At 39.4% G+C, this 18,346-nt stretch overlaps 1 protein-coding gene across 4 annotated transcripts in view; it reads right to left on the bottom strand.

The window, feature by feature from the left end:
* The window catches only part of LOC135109212 (RING finger protein 17-like), a 107,051-nt gene that overhangs the window by 9,677 nt on the left and 79,028 nt on the right, over positions 1 to 18,346 (bottom strand). The window contains exons 9-28 of one of the 4 annotated variants that reach the window (XM_064020420.1): positions 14,025 to 14,192; positions 13,280 to 13,572; positions 12,118 to 12,242; positions 10,743 to 11,182; positions 10,443 to 10,577; positions 9,850 to 10,123; positions 9,028 to 9,183; positions 8,424 to 8,559; positions 7,678 to 7,879; positions 7,464 to 7,583; positions 6,712 to 6,946; positions 6,161 to 6,336; positions 5,536 to 5,637; positions 4,802 to 4,926; positions 3,936 to 4,032; positions 3,447 to 3,547; positions 2,965 to 3,112; positions 2,316 to 2,531; positions 1,857 to 2,014; positions 1,287 to 1,407 (exon numbers count right to left, since the gene is read on the bottom strand). In XM_064020420.1, the coding sequence (XP_063876490.1) occupies positions 1,287 to 1,407; positions 1,857 to 2,014; positions 2,316 to 2,531; positions 2,965 to 3,112; positions 3,447 to 3,547; positions 3,936 to 4,032; positions 4,802 to 4,926; positions 5,536 to 5,637; positions 6,161 to 6,336; positions 6,712 to 6,946; positions 7,464 to 7,583; positions 7,678 to 7,879; positions 8,424 to 8,559; positions 9,028 to 9,183; positions 9,850 to 10,123; positions 10,443 to 10,577; positions 10,743 to 11,182; positions 12,118 to 12,242; positions 13,280 to 13,572; positions 14,025 to 14,192 (3,528 nt within the window). Of the gene's footprint in view, positions 1 to 1,286; positions 1,408 to 1,856; positions 2,015 to 2,315; positions 2,532 to 2,964; positions 3,113 to 3,446; positions 3,548 to 3,935; positions 4,033 to 4,801; positions 4,927 to 5,535; positions 5,638 to 6,160; positions 6,337 to 6,711; positions 6,947 to 7,463; positions 7,584 to 7,677; positions 7,880 to 8,423; positions 8,560 to 9,027; positions 9,184 to 9,849; positions 10,124 to 10,442; positions 11,183 to 12,117; positions 12,243 to 13,279; positions 13,573 to 14,024; positions 14,193 to 18,346 lie in introns of all 4 variants that reach the window. The other 3 variants (XM_064020419.1, XM_064020421.1, XM_064020418.1) reach the window with 3 other exon arrangements.

Genomic DNA, 18,346 nt, shown 5'->3' with positions numbered 1-18,346 from the left:
TACCAACTTTATGGCTTTCAGGTCAATGATGTCCTTGATTTTGTCCTCACATTTTACCTTGATAATCTATAAAGACTGCCAATGGCAAGAAAACCTGCACTGCAGCCACACATAAAGAAAAAAGTTGACTTTCACAATACTTATTGTACCAGCTGATGTTTTTCTTAAGACTGCAACTGTTCTCATTTGATGCTTGCATTTGGGAAGAATATTTCTACACTGTTTAGTAAAAAAATGCAGTTGCAATGAATTTGTAAAAATCATTCACACTAGAAAAAAAAATAAACATGAAAACACTCCAGTTCTGTACATACAACTGATTAAAATAAATATACAATTCATTCAGTATATGAAGCTTTAGAAAGCTTCCATTCTCTTTATATAAATGAGAAACAAGATATACTTTGCTACTTCCACAAACATCATGTATAGGACTGAAAGCTTCGATGCCATTTCTTTTAACAAAATTGGTTCCCTATTATCTTGCTTTCTTTGCAACCCAAATATTCTAAAACTGCTTTCCAATAGTTAGCTTCCTTGAATTTTCTTAAAGTTTAAACTTTCTGTATTTTGTACACATCTTCCCAGCCTGCATATCCAGCATGCCTAAGTAAATGCTCTCAATGCATAGCATTAAAAGGTGTTCAGTATTTTTCTAGCAACCTTAAATAATCATAACCTTTTATTATATTCTGGGTAAATCAGAAACAAAAGACTGTTCAAAGATGGATGCATCCAAACACCTCTGGAAATTATCCTTTTCCTTATGGTAATAATCTCTATTTTCAGCTTTTTAAGTCATCAGCAGCTGGCTTTACAATCTTTGCTTTCTAGTTCTTGGTTCATGCCTGTTGGTCCACAGACTACTATTCTTACAAGATAACAACACTCTTATGTGAGGTGAGTAGTGGTGAGTAGTGACTTACAAATGATTTATATTCCCTATAACAGTTTATAAGCATAAGTCCATAATTTGGAATCAATTTAATGTGTTGTCAGCATTCATCTGGTAATCTTTTTTGTCTTTAATTCATAAATACAAATTTTCTATTAATAAATAACATTTGTAAATCACTATTCTCCTGTACACACACACACAATTCACCAAGATACAATCTGCAACTTTCTCATGTCTTAAGACATAAATTGATTTATGAATTTTGTGAAATTTACTGCTACATCACTAAACTGTTTATTGTTATCTCCCACTTGTCAGAATGTGACCCTGATATATTACTGAACAGACAGGCAACTATTAAAAGCTGCCTCAAGTAAAGCATTCACACCTCAGACTTTTCCGTTGGCAGAGAGTCCTCCTCTTCTTTCCTGCAATCACTGCTACACACAGGGTTTACATGGACTTCCTCATCATCTTCCACGGTCACTTTCTTGAGAGGCGAACTCAGCCTGAAATAGATTTAAGGCCCTCTTCTATCTACTTGTCACTAAACATTGAACCTTCTGTCAACATTATTCATTCCACTGCTATACTTCAGGGTGTTCAAATCAGACCCATGAAGTAGTTCATAGTGGAAAGCATTTGGAAAGGAAAACCCCTGAACGGTATGGGATGGACAGTGTTAGGAGAGTATTAGGTGCTAGAGGGATGTTTGTGGAGCAAGGAAAAGTGGTTATGCATGATAAGAACGAATGAAGACCAGTTGTGAGTATAAAAATTGTTGACATTTTCTATGATGCTTTTATAGGATAGGCATTCACTGGCATTAGGTCTCATAAGGTCAGATGTGGAAAAAGTGAGGATCAAACATGCATGCCAGTACTGCTGTCAGACCATGAAGTGGGAAGGAGAGAACTAAGAACTTCAAAATTCCCAATGAAGATTCTGCCCCACTTGCCTCAAAGGAAGGCCCAGACCACAGCTGATTAGCTGCTTATTTGTTGAGACCCACGAGATCTTGTTGGGTTCCAATGGTCCTCCCTTCTCTTCATGCATCCAGCCAAGGTCCACCAGCTGAACTTTCATCTGTAGCTTTTCATCCCATGTTGGTTCACCCTGACAATAAGAAGAAAGCATTAAATCCTCAGTAGAGGATTATATGTGAGCTATACATTTCTTCTCTTTCTCACAACCATCACCAACATTAAAATTTTTGTGTCATTTTCCACAAGGGATTAGTGTCATTTTCCACAATCGAAAGGATCATGACTGCAAGAGAAAAAATAGCATAAAAAATATTAGGAAACAAAATACCCTGATATAATTAATTCTAAATAAAGAATATAGTATTTCCAAGGAGAGCCAAGACGCTGAAAAGAATTTGCTATATGAAGACCTAAGTAAACAGCCAACTCACCTCTGGGACAATGAAGAATTTCTTGGAGGAGGAGAAATGATTCCTGAAGTAGTCCAGGGTGACTCCAGGCCAGACCTTGAGACCACCAGGGGGCAGCACCCCAGCCAGATTCACTACTTGGTAAAACGGGTCTGTGGTGCTAAACTTCCCCTCAGGTAGTCTGCACAGATTAGTCACACTCGCCTCTTCTATCCCACCACAGTCCAGAAGAAGCACCTAAGAGTCACAACACTGAATTTGTATCTGGCAAGGAAGCCTAGACACAAGTTTATTTCCATGAAATATTAAAAAGTATTTATTTGCCGTTTCTTTTGTTTAAGGATCTTTCACCATTCACACCTAGGTGATATTTTTGTGCTCCAAGAACAGGAAGCATCTTATTCATCTTATTATATGTGGGCCTATTGGAAACATTCAAAGTGATATCTTTTTTAAATTTTTTTTTTTTTTTTATGTAAGAAGGACACTGGCCAAGGGCAACAAAAATCAATAAAAAAAATGCCCACTGAAATGCCAGTCCCGTAAAAGGGTCAAGGAAGTGGTCAAAAATTGGTGGATAAGTGTCTTGAAACTGAATACTTTTTGAAGCTTTACTGTTAAGGAATCTAAGGGAAAATGACTTAATAAGTAGGTGAAGTACCCAACACACCTCAACTTGTCCTTGTGTCACACTCAGAACTCTTGCCCGGGCATGTTGTCTGTTGTGCTTCACCACCACACACTTGTCACCCACACTTGCTGCAAATGTGCTACCAGATGCCTCACTCTCCATTGCCTCCTCCAGCTGCTCTTGGAACCTTTGAATGTGGAATGAAGGAAAGTGTTACATGAGTAAAGGTGTCCCCCCACAGTACACATTTAAACCCACAACCACATCCATACACATTTCTTTCTTTTTTCAGAGAGAGAGAGAGAGAGAGAGAGAGAGAGAGAGAGAGAGAGAGAGAGAGAGAGAGAGAGAGAGAGAGAGAGAGAGAGAGAGAGAGAGAGAGAGAGAGAGAGAGAGAGAGAGAGAGAGAGAGAGAGAGAGAGAGAGAGAGAGAGAGAGAGAGAGAGAGAGAGAGACTGAAGTGAAGAAGAATGATGCCTAGAGCAGCAGAGGCAGTGATACTGGCAATAGCATCTACTCACTGGTTGAAGTCAGGAACCTTGTGGCTCAGGAGAACATGCAGGTACACAAAAGGTTCCAACACCTTCACATGGGCCACTTTCAATCTTGTCTCTCCTGCATGCTGCCCTCAGAATATACAAGTTAGTTCCAGATGAAATTACACTATTGCTATTTATTTACAATGGTTATAAGGGTACTAAAAGGCACTATATAGTCCCATAATTCATCTGCACATAGTAACACATAGTAACTTTGGTGCAGAGCAAATTTAGTTTTATTCATTGTCTTAGAAACTCAATTCCTCCATACCAACTCAACACAACCTTCCAGATAACTATTCCCTCTTTTTTAATGACATTCAACTGTCCCCTTCTTCTAAACTGAATATCCTTGGCCTTTAATAAAAATCTAAACTGGAAACTTTACATCTCATCTCTAGATAAAACAAGATTTTATGAAGTTAGGTATTCTGAAGTGAGTAAAGTGAGCCCTTTCAGTGCTCTACTCACATCAGTAAGGGTGGGATGTGGGAGGGGTGATGTCTTCCCTTTATCAGCATCCTCAAGGGCCATCCTCCACCTCCTCAACTCATGGCTACGTGCATCACTGCCAGGACAGCAGAGGTGTGGTGTCATGGATGTCAAACCAGATCACAATAATGTATATATAGAAGCCGTCTGTGAAATGTACCTGGCTAAAGACCATTCCTCTATGGCATGTTGTCAGCAGTGCATGCATAGTTAGTTAGTAGTTGTACTTTTGTAAAATAAACATTCCAGCAATGAGAGTCATGCACTGATCATCAACTCCTGTGTAGTTAGTGTCTTCCTCATCTTGGTGAGTGTGTTGTCTGGTGGTGACAGGCTCTTCCAAAAATAGTAATTGAGCAAACTGTTCTTGGTTTACCCAGTGTATCTGAAAGAATTTTGGTCTTCCAAACTAAGCTGTTTTGCTGGAAAAAATGCTGACAAAACTGTCCCTGTCCCTGTGTGATGGACACACTCCTTTGTTTGCAAAATGGCTAGCTAAACAAATAACAAAATATGTCGCCGCCTTGAATGTGTGTGTGTTTTGTCCTGTAAACATATTCCATAATCCTACTGTGCATCCCACTACCCAAGAAGAGGCTAGAGCTAGCTTTCTATTTCACATTTAGTATTCTGTAATTTTTATGACTTATCTCATCAATATTATTTTCTCATGTTACATTAATTTTTCCTTTTAGTTTATATATTAGATATTCATTTGTACTTTACTTTATGCGTGAAAAGCTTTCTGTATATATAATTGCTGACTTTAATCCAGCACCTGACATGAATGTAATGCACTTGTTTGGCTGTTAATGTTTAAAATGGTTCAAATATTTCCTCCTTACCAGAATGCCATAGGGACTCCTACTCCATCTTCCACCAGCAGCTGCACCACATCCAGGTCCTCTGCATCAGTGGGCACTGCTAGATGCACACTGCAAGTCTCCCCATCACAAGTCAGAAACACAGCCTGTTCAAAAGCACACTGTGAAACTTTATGAGTCATGGTGAGGTGATAGGCCCTGTGAAAATGTTTCTTTCCACAGCCAAATCCCAAGATATTTTTGTTTTGTCATCACAAGCACACACTTGTTTACAGTGGTTTTGTCAAGTTACAGTCTACATAGCCTCCCTGTGCAGCCAAGGATATTTGAGATCCCTCTGAACTATTTTTCTTAAAATTTTTCTTGGCTCTTTCTTTAAAATTTTTACAAATTAAATTCATACTTCATATCCTCCTTCATCCAGTAAGTCTCCACCATTCTCTTACCATATCTTAATTATAGCTAACCTTATTTGACTATTTCCTTTGTTGAGCAGGCTTTCCCAATTACCTTTTTTTTCATCGTTGTGATTGCAGATGCTATTTTCTCCACTACTTTTCTTCCTCTTTCACCACAGATGCTATTTTTTCAATTGCTGTCCTAGTTTTGCTTTCACTGTAGGCACTACCTACTCCACTATTTCTCTTGTCTTCTCAACAGACACAAAATTTTCAATCTTTTCCTCTGTTTACACACAAGATTTTATCTCCTGAATAATCTAAATAGCTAAATCTTTAAGACTAACCCACACTCACCTTCAGCTTAGGAATGCCACACAACTCAGCCATCTGTTGAGTGTCTCTTTCAGTCCACTTTCCTCCAATGGGGTTAATGCCCACCAACTTGCATGGAATAGCCTGCAATAGAGAAAATTAGGAACTTCATTGTGGAAAAATGAGTGTACATGGAATCATTTGAATTTAAAGATTTCCACATATTTAAATATATAAAATGTTCATATATGTGCTTACTAGTTTGCCCATCAACCAATAAAATATTGCAAACTTTTACATGATTATGATGATACATATAGAATACAAGCTGGAAATGTATATACCAGCAACATTTATAATTATCTACAATCCTGTGAAACCACCTGCATAGAAGTCTTCAAAATATTGTTGATCTTTGATAAAATACTATGAACCTGTGTCTGCATGAAAATATAAGAAAGATCTCATTGACAAAAGATAGATTTGCAGTTGCACAAACCCTCTTTGCCATATCCAGACTTTAATACCTAATTTGAATTATAACTGTAAATCAATTGGAAGTTAAGGCAGGATCACAGGGACTCAGCCAAGCACACAGTTCACAGGTGTCATGTTGGGTAAAGGTCAACTACTTGTCATCAAAGATTGTTCCCTTGTATGACCATACCTGGATTGGCAGAATTAGAAAATCATCCATGATCTTATAAATCTGACTGTACCAAAGTCTCTCAATGTTCCCAAAGTCTACAAACTTCACATCCACCATCTGATGACCAGGCAGGTCCTCCACCCTCGCTCGCTGCCACTTCCCATCCCCGCTGTACTTTGCCACACAGGGCATTCCTGCAATACAGATCACTCAAATTAGTGTTACAAGAAAAATTCTCATTTCAATACATTTTGCATTCACTAGATTCAAAGAATGAGGGACTGGCTGGACACAAATTAAGTCTAAGGGGCAGCAAAGATAGAAGTAAGCTCTGACAGAAGTATAAATAACAAGAAAGGTTTTGAAGATTCAGGAATGTAAAATACATTATCTACAACTTCAACATAAAATTGGATAACTGCAAAAATGTAAGCTGAACAACATATTCACAACACACTTGTTTCATAGAAAAATGTTATACTATTCATATTCAGGTCATTATACCTTTTCTACATCCTAAAACCATGTAACTTATCAAAACACAGCATCAAAATACAGTCCAAACATACCAATCTTGGGAGAATATATTTTCCACTCAACATTATTCATCATCTCTGGGTGACTGTAGCTTTTATCCAAGTCTGTGAGCAGAGAACTGAGGTGCTCTGAGAACGATGCAAGCTGCAGATTGAACTTGTGAGGGGAGGTGACACTGGAGACTACAACCTCTGTGTCCATCTCACAAAAGGGAATCTCTGGCAGGAAGTATCTCCTCTTAAAGGACTCTTCTCTCTTTTTCTTGTACTAATGAGAAAGAATAGAAAGTTTGTACTTTCATGGTTTGTGAATTAGCAGCTGCTGAAAGTAACATCTGAGTTTGTGGATTTTTAGTTTGTAATGTTGACTTTTTGTGTTACTCAGCCCTGCTTCACATTTACTATACATACTACACCTTCTAAATACAGTTTTACTCTTCCCCCTTTTTCCTTATACCCCAACAGCCACATTCAGTATATAAGGTCTTCCATAAGAGGTGAAGCACACTAATACACTCAGTACAGGTCATCACTGACTTACAGTTGCAATTGGTTCTGACAAACAGGTGGTAAGTTAGTCTATGCAATCATTACTGTACATATATTATACTATGTAATGATACTATAACCATTTTTAAGTTATATATCACTGTATCACTATTTGCTGTTATTGTTATAACCACTGTACCACCACTGTCTTAGTGCTGTACTGTTATTACAAATTCAAGCTGGCCAACACCTGATCACAAGTCAGTGATGACCTGTACAGAGATCCTGCCACTCACCACATCTTGAGGCGAGTTGTTGGTGTAGACTCCATGCTCTAAGAAGACTAGGATCTCCCGAATAGATACTGGCAGATCATTGGCAATGCCAACAGTTTTCCATGGCCGCCTCAGATCAACCTAATGCATGTGTAAAGAAAAAATGTAACTGAAGCACTGCAAAAAAAATATCTGATCCTTCAACACAATATATCATGAATTTTAGGTGCCTGACCTGGCATTTGGTAATGTTGTTGACAGTTTCATAACTGATAAGGAGGAACTGGAGGGCCACACCCTTAACAAGTTTAGCAAAGAGGTGAACAGCTTCTGTGTCCCAGTCCTTGCCCTTGGCTGGCTCCACCTCCCAAAGGCCACAGGCTAAGGCCAGGGATGGTTGTTTCTCTAAGCAGTGTTTGGCTGGGCAAGGATGCATTCTGCACAAACCAGCAAGATTATTACATGCATGCACTTCCTATCTCACAAACACATACATGTAGACAGACAGGCAATAATATAACTGAGGGAATAATGTTTCACTTAAGAAAATTATGGATCAGGGAACAGACAGAGATTAGACATCTTGACTAAAACTAAAATAAGGTGAATAGAGACAGGGCACACCAAAACCCAAACAGGTAATATATGAAATCAAAATAGCAGATATAACAACCTAAAGGAAAAGATAAAATAAGGCAGGTCAGCAAATAACTAGATGGAGGGATGAGATTAAAAGTTTTACTATATTAGACTAGAACAGACAGCATAGATGAATGAAGAACATTAAAGAAATCCTTAGTCACCATCCCACAATATGATGTAAAAATCGCTGATGCTAAAAATGGTATGCATACCTAAGTACATACTAGAAAACAGACACATAAAGATGGAAATGGATAAAGAAAAAAGATATGACCAACAGAAAATACAGCATGATACAACTTGAAATACCAGTTATTATGGAGGAAGACAAGTCAGTACCTAGCAAAGGGTAGCACCTCCTTGTTGCCATAGTCCACATACGTGACCAGAGCTGACTGCTCCTCCAACATCACAGTCTTCACCTGCACTCTGTACCACTTCTTGTCTTCATTAAACTGTCCAATATATAGGCTACCTAATGATGGGAAAGAAAAAAGGAAAATATTTGAAAAAAAAAAAAAAAAAAAAAAAAAAAAAAAAAAAAATTCACTTATTTAACCAATATGCTAAGCACTCTCATGGCACAACTGACCATTTGTCTTTATGTTTCTTCTGTACCCAATGAATAATGCATCAGTCATTCCTCTGCTTGGTCTAAATCCAAGCTATAGATTAATTTCAACTCTCTCCCTGGGTAAAGCACAGTATTTACCATTTGCATTTTTACAAAAATTTGAATTTTTTATTTTTTATTTTTACAAGAGCTTATAACACTCCATTTTCTGCTAGTAATTTATCTTATTTAGATCTATGTACATATTTGCACACACCACTTCATCTGGAAATGCATTTCTTATCTTATGCTGAATTTAGAAAAATGTACTTCTTCACTTCCTTAATGAACTCTTTTGGCAAATGCTGGTAATGGCAGTGCAGTGCTTACCCTCAATTGGTGGTGTTGTTATTGGTTTGTTCTTCACAGCTAGCTGGTGAAGCTTTTTAGAGAGTGTCTTCCTCTTCTGGAAGTTGTCTTTCATGTGTACATAGAAGAAGGAGGGGCTGATTATGTGTGTCACCTCCACCTCCTCTTCAACAAAATCTGTGATGCAAAAGAACACAAGTAAGCCTGGACTAAACATGGCACACAGTGTTACCAGGTTTTTGGTATTGGTCTGTTGGCATTGATATTGGGGACTGACATGGGAAATTTCTATTACTGAGCCTTTCAGAATAACAGAATTTTGATTGTGTTTTTCTTTAAGATTTACTTTTTCTTTTGCTAGACTACTTTATGCATGTAGTGAAAAATACTGGTCCTTATTCAATGTAACTACATACTTTCCCCTGGACTCTGCAGGAGCAATAGTAAACAAATTAATTTGTTACTTTTCTGTATCACCTGTTTTCTCTAATTTCAGTAAAATTCTATGAGTTTTGCTACCATCAGAAAAGTTAATTTGTATACTATTGCTTCTGTTGAAATGTAAACCTTTAGTTTTCAGTGAACCCATGAAGAGGTGTGGACTATGTGATGAACAATTAATGAAAGTATACCGTAAAATTAATCTTGAATGTAAATATTTTCTCTCAACATATATTCAGGAAAGAAAATATCTATCTACCCAAAACAAAATATAAATACATATACCTAAAAGAAAGTGCAATATAATCAGACAAGGAAATGAAATTCTGTTCTTTTCTGAGCCTGCAATTAGTGGGTTGTACAAGGACAATCTGAGTTACTCCTTTACATGCAATGGCTTACATGATGGAGTCTTCACTGATACAAATGAGCTCCTGCTTGAGGCACTGGACAGGAGGCTGGAGGTCCTGTTACTCTTGGAGGCAGAATGCTGTGAAGATGCCACTGGACTCAAGACACTAAAGTCCAACACTCCACTGGGTGCTGCACCAACCCTGGATTGTAGCGAAGGTAGTGGAGTTGATTTGTAAAAGTTCAAGTCCATCTGATTCATTAATCCTGTATCAACTTGGGGCATTGCTCCTCTTATTTGCCAGTCACGACGACCAAGAATGAGCTGTTCGAACAGGAAAAAAAAATTGTATGCAATCAATTCATCAAGTTGAGGTAAAAAAAGACAAGAAATATGGAAGAAAAAATCAGTTACAATGAAATTTCACAGATGAAGGAAGTGGGTTAGGGAAGAGGAAAGTACAGAGATCTGCAATAAATAAAACAGTCACAGGAAAGATAGTACTATAGATAAAAGATCACATAGCATTCTATCTACAAATTATTTTCTATGCTGACAATCACACCCTGCTACTCTGAGCTACCTTTACTTTCTCAACCATACATGGGCACATTCTATGCACTACACCTCACAGTGCACTTACATCAGGTGTGGCTCTTTCCTGTGGTATGTCGTCTGTGGCGCAGGCAGTAGCAAAGTCACTTGTGCTAGAGCTGTCAGTGATATTGAGTTGTAGGGTATCATCATTACTGGTGTCTGAAGGAGGAGATGAACTGGTCTGAAGCGTAAGAGAGTTACACAGGGTAACGAATCTTTCCATATAACTCTCAAGTCTTCCATAAACCCTGTCAGATGTATTCACTGAGTTGCTATTTAGGGAACTATCTGAATCATGGCCAGTATCTGTTCTCACAACTGTGGGAGAGAAGGTGGGTTTGCTCACTGTTTTGAAGCCAATCACTGGGGTTTGTGTACCCAGTACAGTGTCAGTCATAAGATGCATGCTGATTTTGTTGGTATTAAAATTATAGTTTTTCTTTGTACCTCCTGCAAGCGGAACAGTGTCATTTTGAGACTTCATGGTGACATCCCTCTCAGGCTGAAGCACCACATCATAGCACTCCTGACCTGGAGAGTGAGCAAGACCCCTTTGAGGTTCCAAGGGTAAAGTGGAAGGACTTTGAAGTTTTGACATCAATGAAAGCTCAGTCTCATGAATATGAGGGAGACTGGAGCTTCCCAGAGTGTCCTGAGGGAGAGTACTTGCTCCCTGTAGATTTGGTAAGGTGTCTGGAGGGCTTGCATGGATCTGCAGGTGGGCTGGGGTCAGACGGCCGTCACTTATGGCCTCCTCTGGTGTGCGACTCAAGAACTGGGAACAATCTGTAGAAATTAAGTGTAATCAAAATGTGGCTCCAAGAATTGAAAGGGTAAGCTAAACTGAAGAGTATATTACAGATGCAGCAGCTAATCAGCACAGCTAATGCATGCCTCTCTCTCTCTCTCTCTCTCTCTCTCTCTCTCTCTCTCTCTCTCTCTCTCTCTCTCTCTCTCTCTCTCTCTCTCTCTCTCTCTCTCTCTCTCTCTCTCTCTCTCTCTCTCTCTCTCTCTCTCTCTCTCTCTCTCTCTCTCTCTCTCTCTCTCTCTCTCTCTCTCTCTCTCTCTCTCTCTCTCTCTCTCTCTCTCTCTCTCTCTCTCTCTCTCTCTCTCTCTCTCTCTCTCTCTCTCTCTCTCTCTCTCTCTCTCTCTCTCTCTCTCTCTCTCTCTCTCTCTCTCTCTCTCTCTCTCTCTCTCTCTCTCTCTCTCTCTCTCTCTCTCTCTCTCTCTCTCTCTCTCTCTCTCTCTCTCTCTCTCTCTCTCTCTCTCTCTCTCTCTCTCTCTCTCTCTCTCTCTCTCTCTCTCTCTCTCTCTCTCTCTCTCTCTCTCTCTCTCTCTCTCTCTCTCTCTCTCTCTCTCTCTCTCTCTCTCTCTCTCTCTCTCTCTCTCTCTCTCTCTCTCTCTCTCTCTCTCTCTCTCTCTCTCTCTCTCTCTCTCTCTCTCTCTCTCTCTCTCTCTCTCTCTCTCTCTCTCTCTCTCTCTCTCTCTCTCTCTCTCTCTCTCTCTCTCTCTCTCTCTCTCTCTCTCTCTCTCTCTCTCTCTCTCTCTCTCTCTCTCTCTCTCTCTCTCTCTCTCTCTCTCTCTCTCTCTCTCTCTCTCTCTCTCTCTCTCTCTCTCTCTCTCTCTCTCTCTCTCTCTCTCTCTCTCTCTCTCTCTCTCTCTCTCTCTCTCTCTCTCTCTCTCTCTCTCTCTCTCTCTCTCTCTCTCTCTCTCTCTCTTACCTTTGTTCATGTGCACAAGCTGGGAGACAGGTGGCAATGAGAACTGCTCAAATATGTTCTTCATTACACAGGTCATGTCAAAAGTGGAAGCAATTTTTTCAGCAATTTCATCAAGACTGTTTGATCTGATGAAGACAACATAGATGAAATTTTACATTTACATAAATGAACATAAAAGAAAAACATACATCAAAGATCTAGTATTTTTTCACCTCTGTTTTATACACTTGACAAATTTTCAATGGACAGTATAAAGTTGACTTGCATCTCACTTGTTGCTTATCTACAAGTCAGATTACAAAACAGTCATCACATAAAGGAAATGCCTACATAATGCCACTTCTTAATGACAGGATGGGGTTATTGTTAAGTGTAATTAAATCCTTGCATTAAGGCTATGGAAAATACCTAACTTTACTCAGGGAACAGATTAGAAAAGGCTGGGAATCACTGGTCAATAATAAATCAGTCAAAGATGGTCAGGATATCATTTGTTCATGTATTCAATTCAAAACATTAATAAATCACTGTCTGTAGTGTGTGATAAAGATTAATGATCACAGTAAACAGTCACCATCATCACCATAACTGTTTTTGTTATAGGGGCACTGGCCAAGGACAACAAAAAAAAAAAGGACCCACTTAAGTGCTAGTCCCTGAGAGAGAGAGAGAGAGAGAGAGAGAGAGAGAGAGAGAGAGAGAGAGAGAGAGAGAGAGAGAGAGAGAGAGAGAGAGAGAGAGAGAGAGAGAGAGAGAGAGAGAGAGAGAGAGAGAGAGAGAGAGAGTTTAAAGGGTCATCCAAAATTGAAGGATGTCTTGAAATTTTCCTCTTGAAAGAGTTTAAGTCACTGGAAGGAGGAAATACAGAAGCAGGCAAGGAATTCAAGAGATGTAGGACTGAGAATACAGGTTAACTCTTGCATTAGAGAGGTGGACAGAATATGGGTGAGAAAAAGTTGAAAGTCTTGTGTAGTGAGGATGCAGGAGGAAGGGAGGCATGCAGTTAGCAAGATCAGAGGAAAGGTGTGAAAAGAGAGGTAGAAGGCAGAAAGAGATGCAACACTGCAGCAATGAGAGAGAGGTTGAAGACAGTCAGTTAGAGTGAGGGAGTTGATAAGATGAAATGCATTCGCTATCAACACCAAAACCATTATTTCCTTACCTACTATGCTGCTCTTCCTCCTCCTCCTCCTCCTCCTCCTCCTCCTCCTCCTCCTCCTCATCATCATCATCATCACCATCCTCTTTCACCTCCTCCTCCTTCTCCTGCTGGTGCTGAGTCTCTTCCTGACTGCTGTTGGTACTCTCCTTGCCAGCTTCAGCACTTCCAAGCAGCTGACGTAAGTCTTTCAGCAGCTTCCCTGTGTGGCACATCTCCTTTCCACTCCTCAGGGCAGCCCTTGCCTCCTTCACCACCTCCATGTGCTCGCCAATCTCCTTCTCCAGTTCAGCCTCCTGTGGGTGATTGAATGGCAAGAGTGTGTGTGTTTGTGTTTGAGGGATAGTGACTTGAGAGAGAATCATGAAGGAAGCAAGTTCACATCTGGTTCACACTAAGAAATGGATAATAATTTATTCAATGAATTGAGAGAGAGAGAATCATGGAGCAAGCAAGTTCACATGTCCAGTTCACACAAATAAAGGCATAGTAAATTTAGCCAATCTCAATGTGTGAAAAGTTTACCATATCTCAATGACTGTAAATTGCTTTTCATAATGGTATTGGGCCATATAATTCATAATCTGGAAGCCATGTGCTGTGATACTTAAAAAGACTTACCAAACTGACTAGTACAATCTCTTTCTTGTTCTATCCTGATTACTGAACCTGAGAATTTTGATTATGTCACCCTTGTAATATCCCCTATAACACTTCAAGACCTCTATCACATCCCCTTCTTTCACACCTTCCTGGCCAGGTCACTGTTGAGGGCTTGGGCAATGGTGTGCAGCCTGGTAGTGGCCTCTTCTTCCCTGAGCTGCAGCAAGCCATGCAGATGATTGGCTATGCCCTGTGTTTCATGTGCTGCCACTTGATGCGCCTTGTTCAGGTCATCTATCAGCACACGGCACCTCTGTTGAGTGAGAGAGAGATTTTGATACTTGTTAGTTATTATATCACATAGTTAAGTAAGAGAAAGAGATTTTTATATTTATTGCTTATTATATTATGTGGTTATCACTGCAAATGTTAAATTGTTACATTAATTTATATCACAAACAGTATTTAAGCAAGGAAAGTGAATTCACCAATATAACAAAGCTAGATTCATAATTTCTCAGGGTATGTAATAACAAAATCATAAACATCAATACAAAGGGCATCTGTGGTGTCAACTTTCATTGAAGAGAGAGAGAGAGAGAGAGAGAGAGAGAGAGAGAGAGAGAGAGAGAGAGAGAGAGAGAGAGAGAGAGAGAGAGAGAGAGAGAGAGAGAGAGAGAGAGAGAGAGAGAGAGAGAGAGAGAGCGAGAGCATCCCCTACATTCCATTAACCATCTGTCATTTGTCTTGCATATATATTTCCTTCAACACTACAGTAATGCCTAAAAAGAATACATTGTTATAGTTACTCAACAGGAACTGAATGTCACCATCTTTTCAGCTGATCACACCCAATATTATCAACACCCTGGATACTCTTTGTTACTGCGCTCCTGTGTGTTACTCAAAATCTTCATCAGTTATGTGTATTTTATCTAACTCTCCAGGAATTTTACTACATGAGATATTGTTAAGAAGCATAACAACAACATATATTTAAAAGCATTTATTTTGTAATTTCAAGGACCTCCAATGTTGAATCATGTCAGGAAATAATCTGGACATTTTATTATCAAACCACAACGATTACACAAACCAAATAACACTTTATATTAAGGAGTAAATATTAGCTTATTGTTTTCATTTTTTTTTTTCAATTTTTGACATTATCAAGTTTTAATTTTAGTTTTCCTCTAAAATTGAAATAGAAAACGAAGACTAGCATAGAACATGGATACCTTCTCTCTCTCTCTCTCTCTCTCTCTCTCTCTCTCTCTCTCTCTCTCTCTCTCTCTCTCTCTCTCTCTCTCTCTCTCTCTCTCTCTCTCTCTCAAGTTCAGGCGAGGGTGAGGAGACAGAACCAAAGAAGCAAACATAGGAAAGAAACAATGTAATGCGGTCATGGATGAGTGAAAAGAAGGCGGTGACAGAGAAGGAGGGAACGAAGGAAGGGTAACGTGAGAGGACGAGTGATGGGAATGACAGATGAAGGATAAAGGAAACTGAAGGATATGGAGGTAATTAGGGAAGAGGAAAATGATAATAATAGGAGGGAGAGAGAGAGAGAGAGAGAGAGAGAGAGAGAGAGAGAGAGAGAGAGAGAGAGAGAGAGAGAGAGAGAGAGAGAGAGAGAGAGAGAGAGAGAGAGAGCAAAGGCCAGTATAAAAATAAAAGAATGGATGAAACAAGAGAAGAAAAGGATTCAGTGAGATAAGGAGGAGGAGGAGGAGGAGGAGGAGGAGGAGGAGGAGGAGGAGGAGGAGGAGGAGGAGGAGGAGGAGGAGGAGGAGGAGGAGGAGGAGGAGGCATTTCAGATACATAACATTATTTAAGATGTATTTTAAAATGTATACAACAGTGTCTTTTAGAACCTAAACCCCCATCTCTCTCTCTCTCTCTCTCTCTCTCTCTCTCTCTCTCTCTCTCTCTCTCTCTCTCTCTCTCTCTCTCTCTCTCTCTCTGCTGATGCACCGGGCGAAAGTGACCGAAGAAGTATGTCAGTGCAGTGAAACAGTATCTTTTCTACTCTGTTTTCTATGTGCATCTGATATACACAGGTAACATTCAATGTAATGTTCTATACATAAATAGTTTGATATACTGCTTGCATTGTTTATTTATTTATTTTTTGTGGTGGTGGTTAGGAGGAGGAGGAGGAGGAGGAGGAGGAGGAGGAGGAGGAGGAGGAGGAGGAGGAGGAGGAGGAGGAGGAGGAGGAGGAGGAGGAGGAGGAGGAGGAGGAATACAAAGGAAAGCCAAACAGCAACAGACCTTTTGGTCCTTGCTTACCTTGTTTGGTAAATACTTCTAACTAGCTACAGGGAAGAGAGACAGGACAGCATAGCAAAAGGCTCCTCCCCACCCACCACCCACCAGCTTGTACTGGCATGGAAATAGTAGGGAAAAAGTACCATGCAGTATGGAAAAACTGACATGGAATTTGAGAGAGAGAGAGAGAGAGAGAGAGAGAGAGAGAGAGAGAGAGAGAGAGAGAGAGAGAGAGAGAGAGAGAGAGAGAGAGAGAGAGAGAGAGAGAGAGAGAGAGAGAGAGAGAGAGCAGCAACCCTGTTTTCCCTCCCATCTACTTCCCCCTTTTTCCTATTTTTCCTTCATTCCCCTCTCCCCTTCTCTTTTCCCTCCCCTCTCCCTCACTCCTTCATACCACACTGGAAGGGAAAAAATGATGGGAACAGGTAGTAACACAAACATAAAGAAACAACAACAACAACAACAACAACAAAAGTATGAGACAGCACATTACTTAACCACAAGACAATAAGCGGGACTGTAAACTGTCAGCTGATCCTTCCATTACGAGCTGGCAGGAATGTGAACCTTTAATCCTATAATTTATATTTGTCACACCTCGCTCTTTTGAGATTAAATAGACGTCATAGAAAACTTCAAAGAAAACGAACACTAAAGAGAAAAAAAGAAGTAGCAATAGTAATAGTAAAGAGAGATGGAGAGAAAGAGAGAGAGAGATGATAAAAGAAAAAAAAATTAGGAAAAAATACCGTAAGTGAATTAATGAATATATAAATTTCACAACACTTGTCATCTAAACGTTACCTTTCTGTTGCTGTTTTCGTTGTTGTTGTTATTGTTGTTGTTTTCCTTATTTGTTTATCTTACTACCTGTTTCCATAATTTTTTCCCTCCAGTGTGGTATGGAGTGAGCGAGAGGGGAGGGAAAAGAGAAGGAGAGAGGGGAAAGGAGAGGAGGGGAAAAAAGAAGAGGGAGAAGGAGGAAGCAGATAGGAGGAAAAACAAGGAAAGTAAGGAGAGAGGAAGAAAAAGGGAGAGCGAGAAGGGAAAACAGGAATACGAAGAAAAGAGAAGGGAAAACAAGATGAATGGGAGGATAGGGAAAAAAAGAGGAAGAAAAATAGAGGAGGGAAAATGGAGAGGAAGATGTGAGGAAAAAGAGGGAGAGGAGAGAGAGGAGGGAAAACAGGGAAACAAAGGAAGGGGAGGAGAGGGGAGGGAAAACAGGAAGGAAAGAGGAAGGAAAAAACGTACAGAGGAGAGAGAGTAGAGCGAAAACAGGGAGGAAAGGAAAGAGAGGAAAATCAGAGGAGAGGAAGAAACAGGAGGGAAAAAGATGAAACAAAAGGAAAGGAAAGAGAGAGAGAGGGAGAGGGGAAGAGACAACTGCTTGGAGGTACTATAAGAGAAGAGGGGAAAAGGAAGGGGAAGGGAGGGAGAAGATAGAAGGAATGGAAGATGAAGGAAAGAGAAAGAAGAGTACAAGAGAAAAAGGAAGAAGAGGAAAAATAGGGGATAGAAGAATAAGAAGGAACAGTAAAAAGAAAAAGGAAAAGAAATACAGAAAGAAAGAAAGGGGAAATATCAGATGACGAGGGAAACGAGAGAGGGGAAAAGAAACGTAGTGAATGGTAAATAAAAAAAAATAAAGAAATGAGAATAAATAGGAAAAAAGGAGAGGAGAAGGCGTGGTGTGTAAATAAAGGAAGTGAGGGATAAAATTAGAGGAGGAAAAATGAGTATAAAGGAGAGGAAAAAGGAAAAAAAAAGGAAAAAAGGGGGAAGAAGAGGGGATGATATGGAAAGGGGGATAAATTAGGGAAGGGAGGGAGGAGAAATGAGGAAAAAGGTAGAAGGGGAAGTAAAGAAAGAAAGAAAGAAAGAAAGAAAGAAAGAAAGAAAGAAAGAAAGAAGGAAAAAGAAAGGAAGAATATCATACCTAGATACATGGTCCAATACTAAATAACAACAATAACAAAAACAACTAACAAAAAACAATAACAATAATAATAATAATAATAATAATAATAATAATAATAATAATAATAATAATAATAATAATAATAATAATTCACAACTACTGTTTACAAGCAATTATTTACATTGCAGACTGATTATTATTGAGGCTAAGAGTGTGGAACAGATTATATAACAGTAGTAGTAGTAGTAGTAGTAGTAGTAGTAGTAGTAGTAGTAGTA

This window comes from Scylla paramamosain, chromosome 18, assembly GCF_035594125.1.
Source record: "Scylla paramamosain isolate STU-SP2022 chromosome 18, ASM3559412v1, whole genome shotgun sequence".
In the NCBI taxonomy this organism is placed as follows: domain Eukaryota; kingdom Metazoa; phylum Arthropoda; class Malacostraca; order Decapoda; family Portunidae; genus Scylla; species Scylla paramamosain.
Note: the sequence above shows the minus strand (reverse complement) of the source record. Positions and strands in the feature narration are given on the sequence as shown.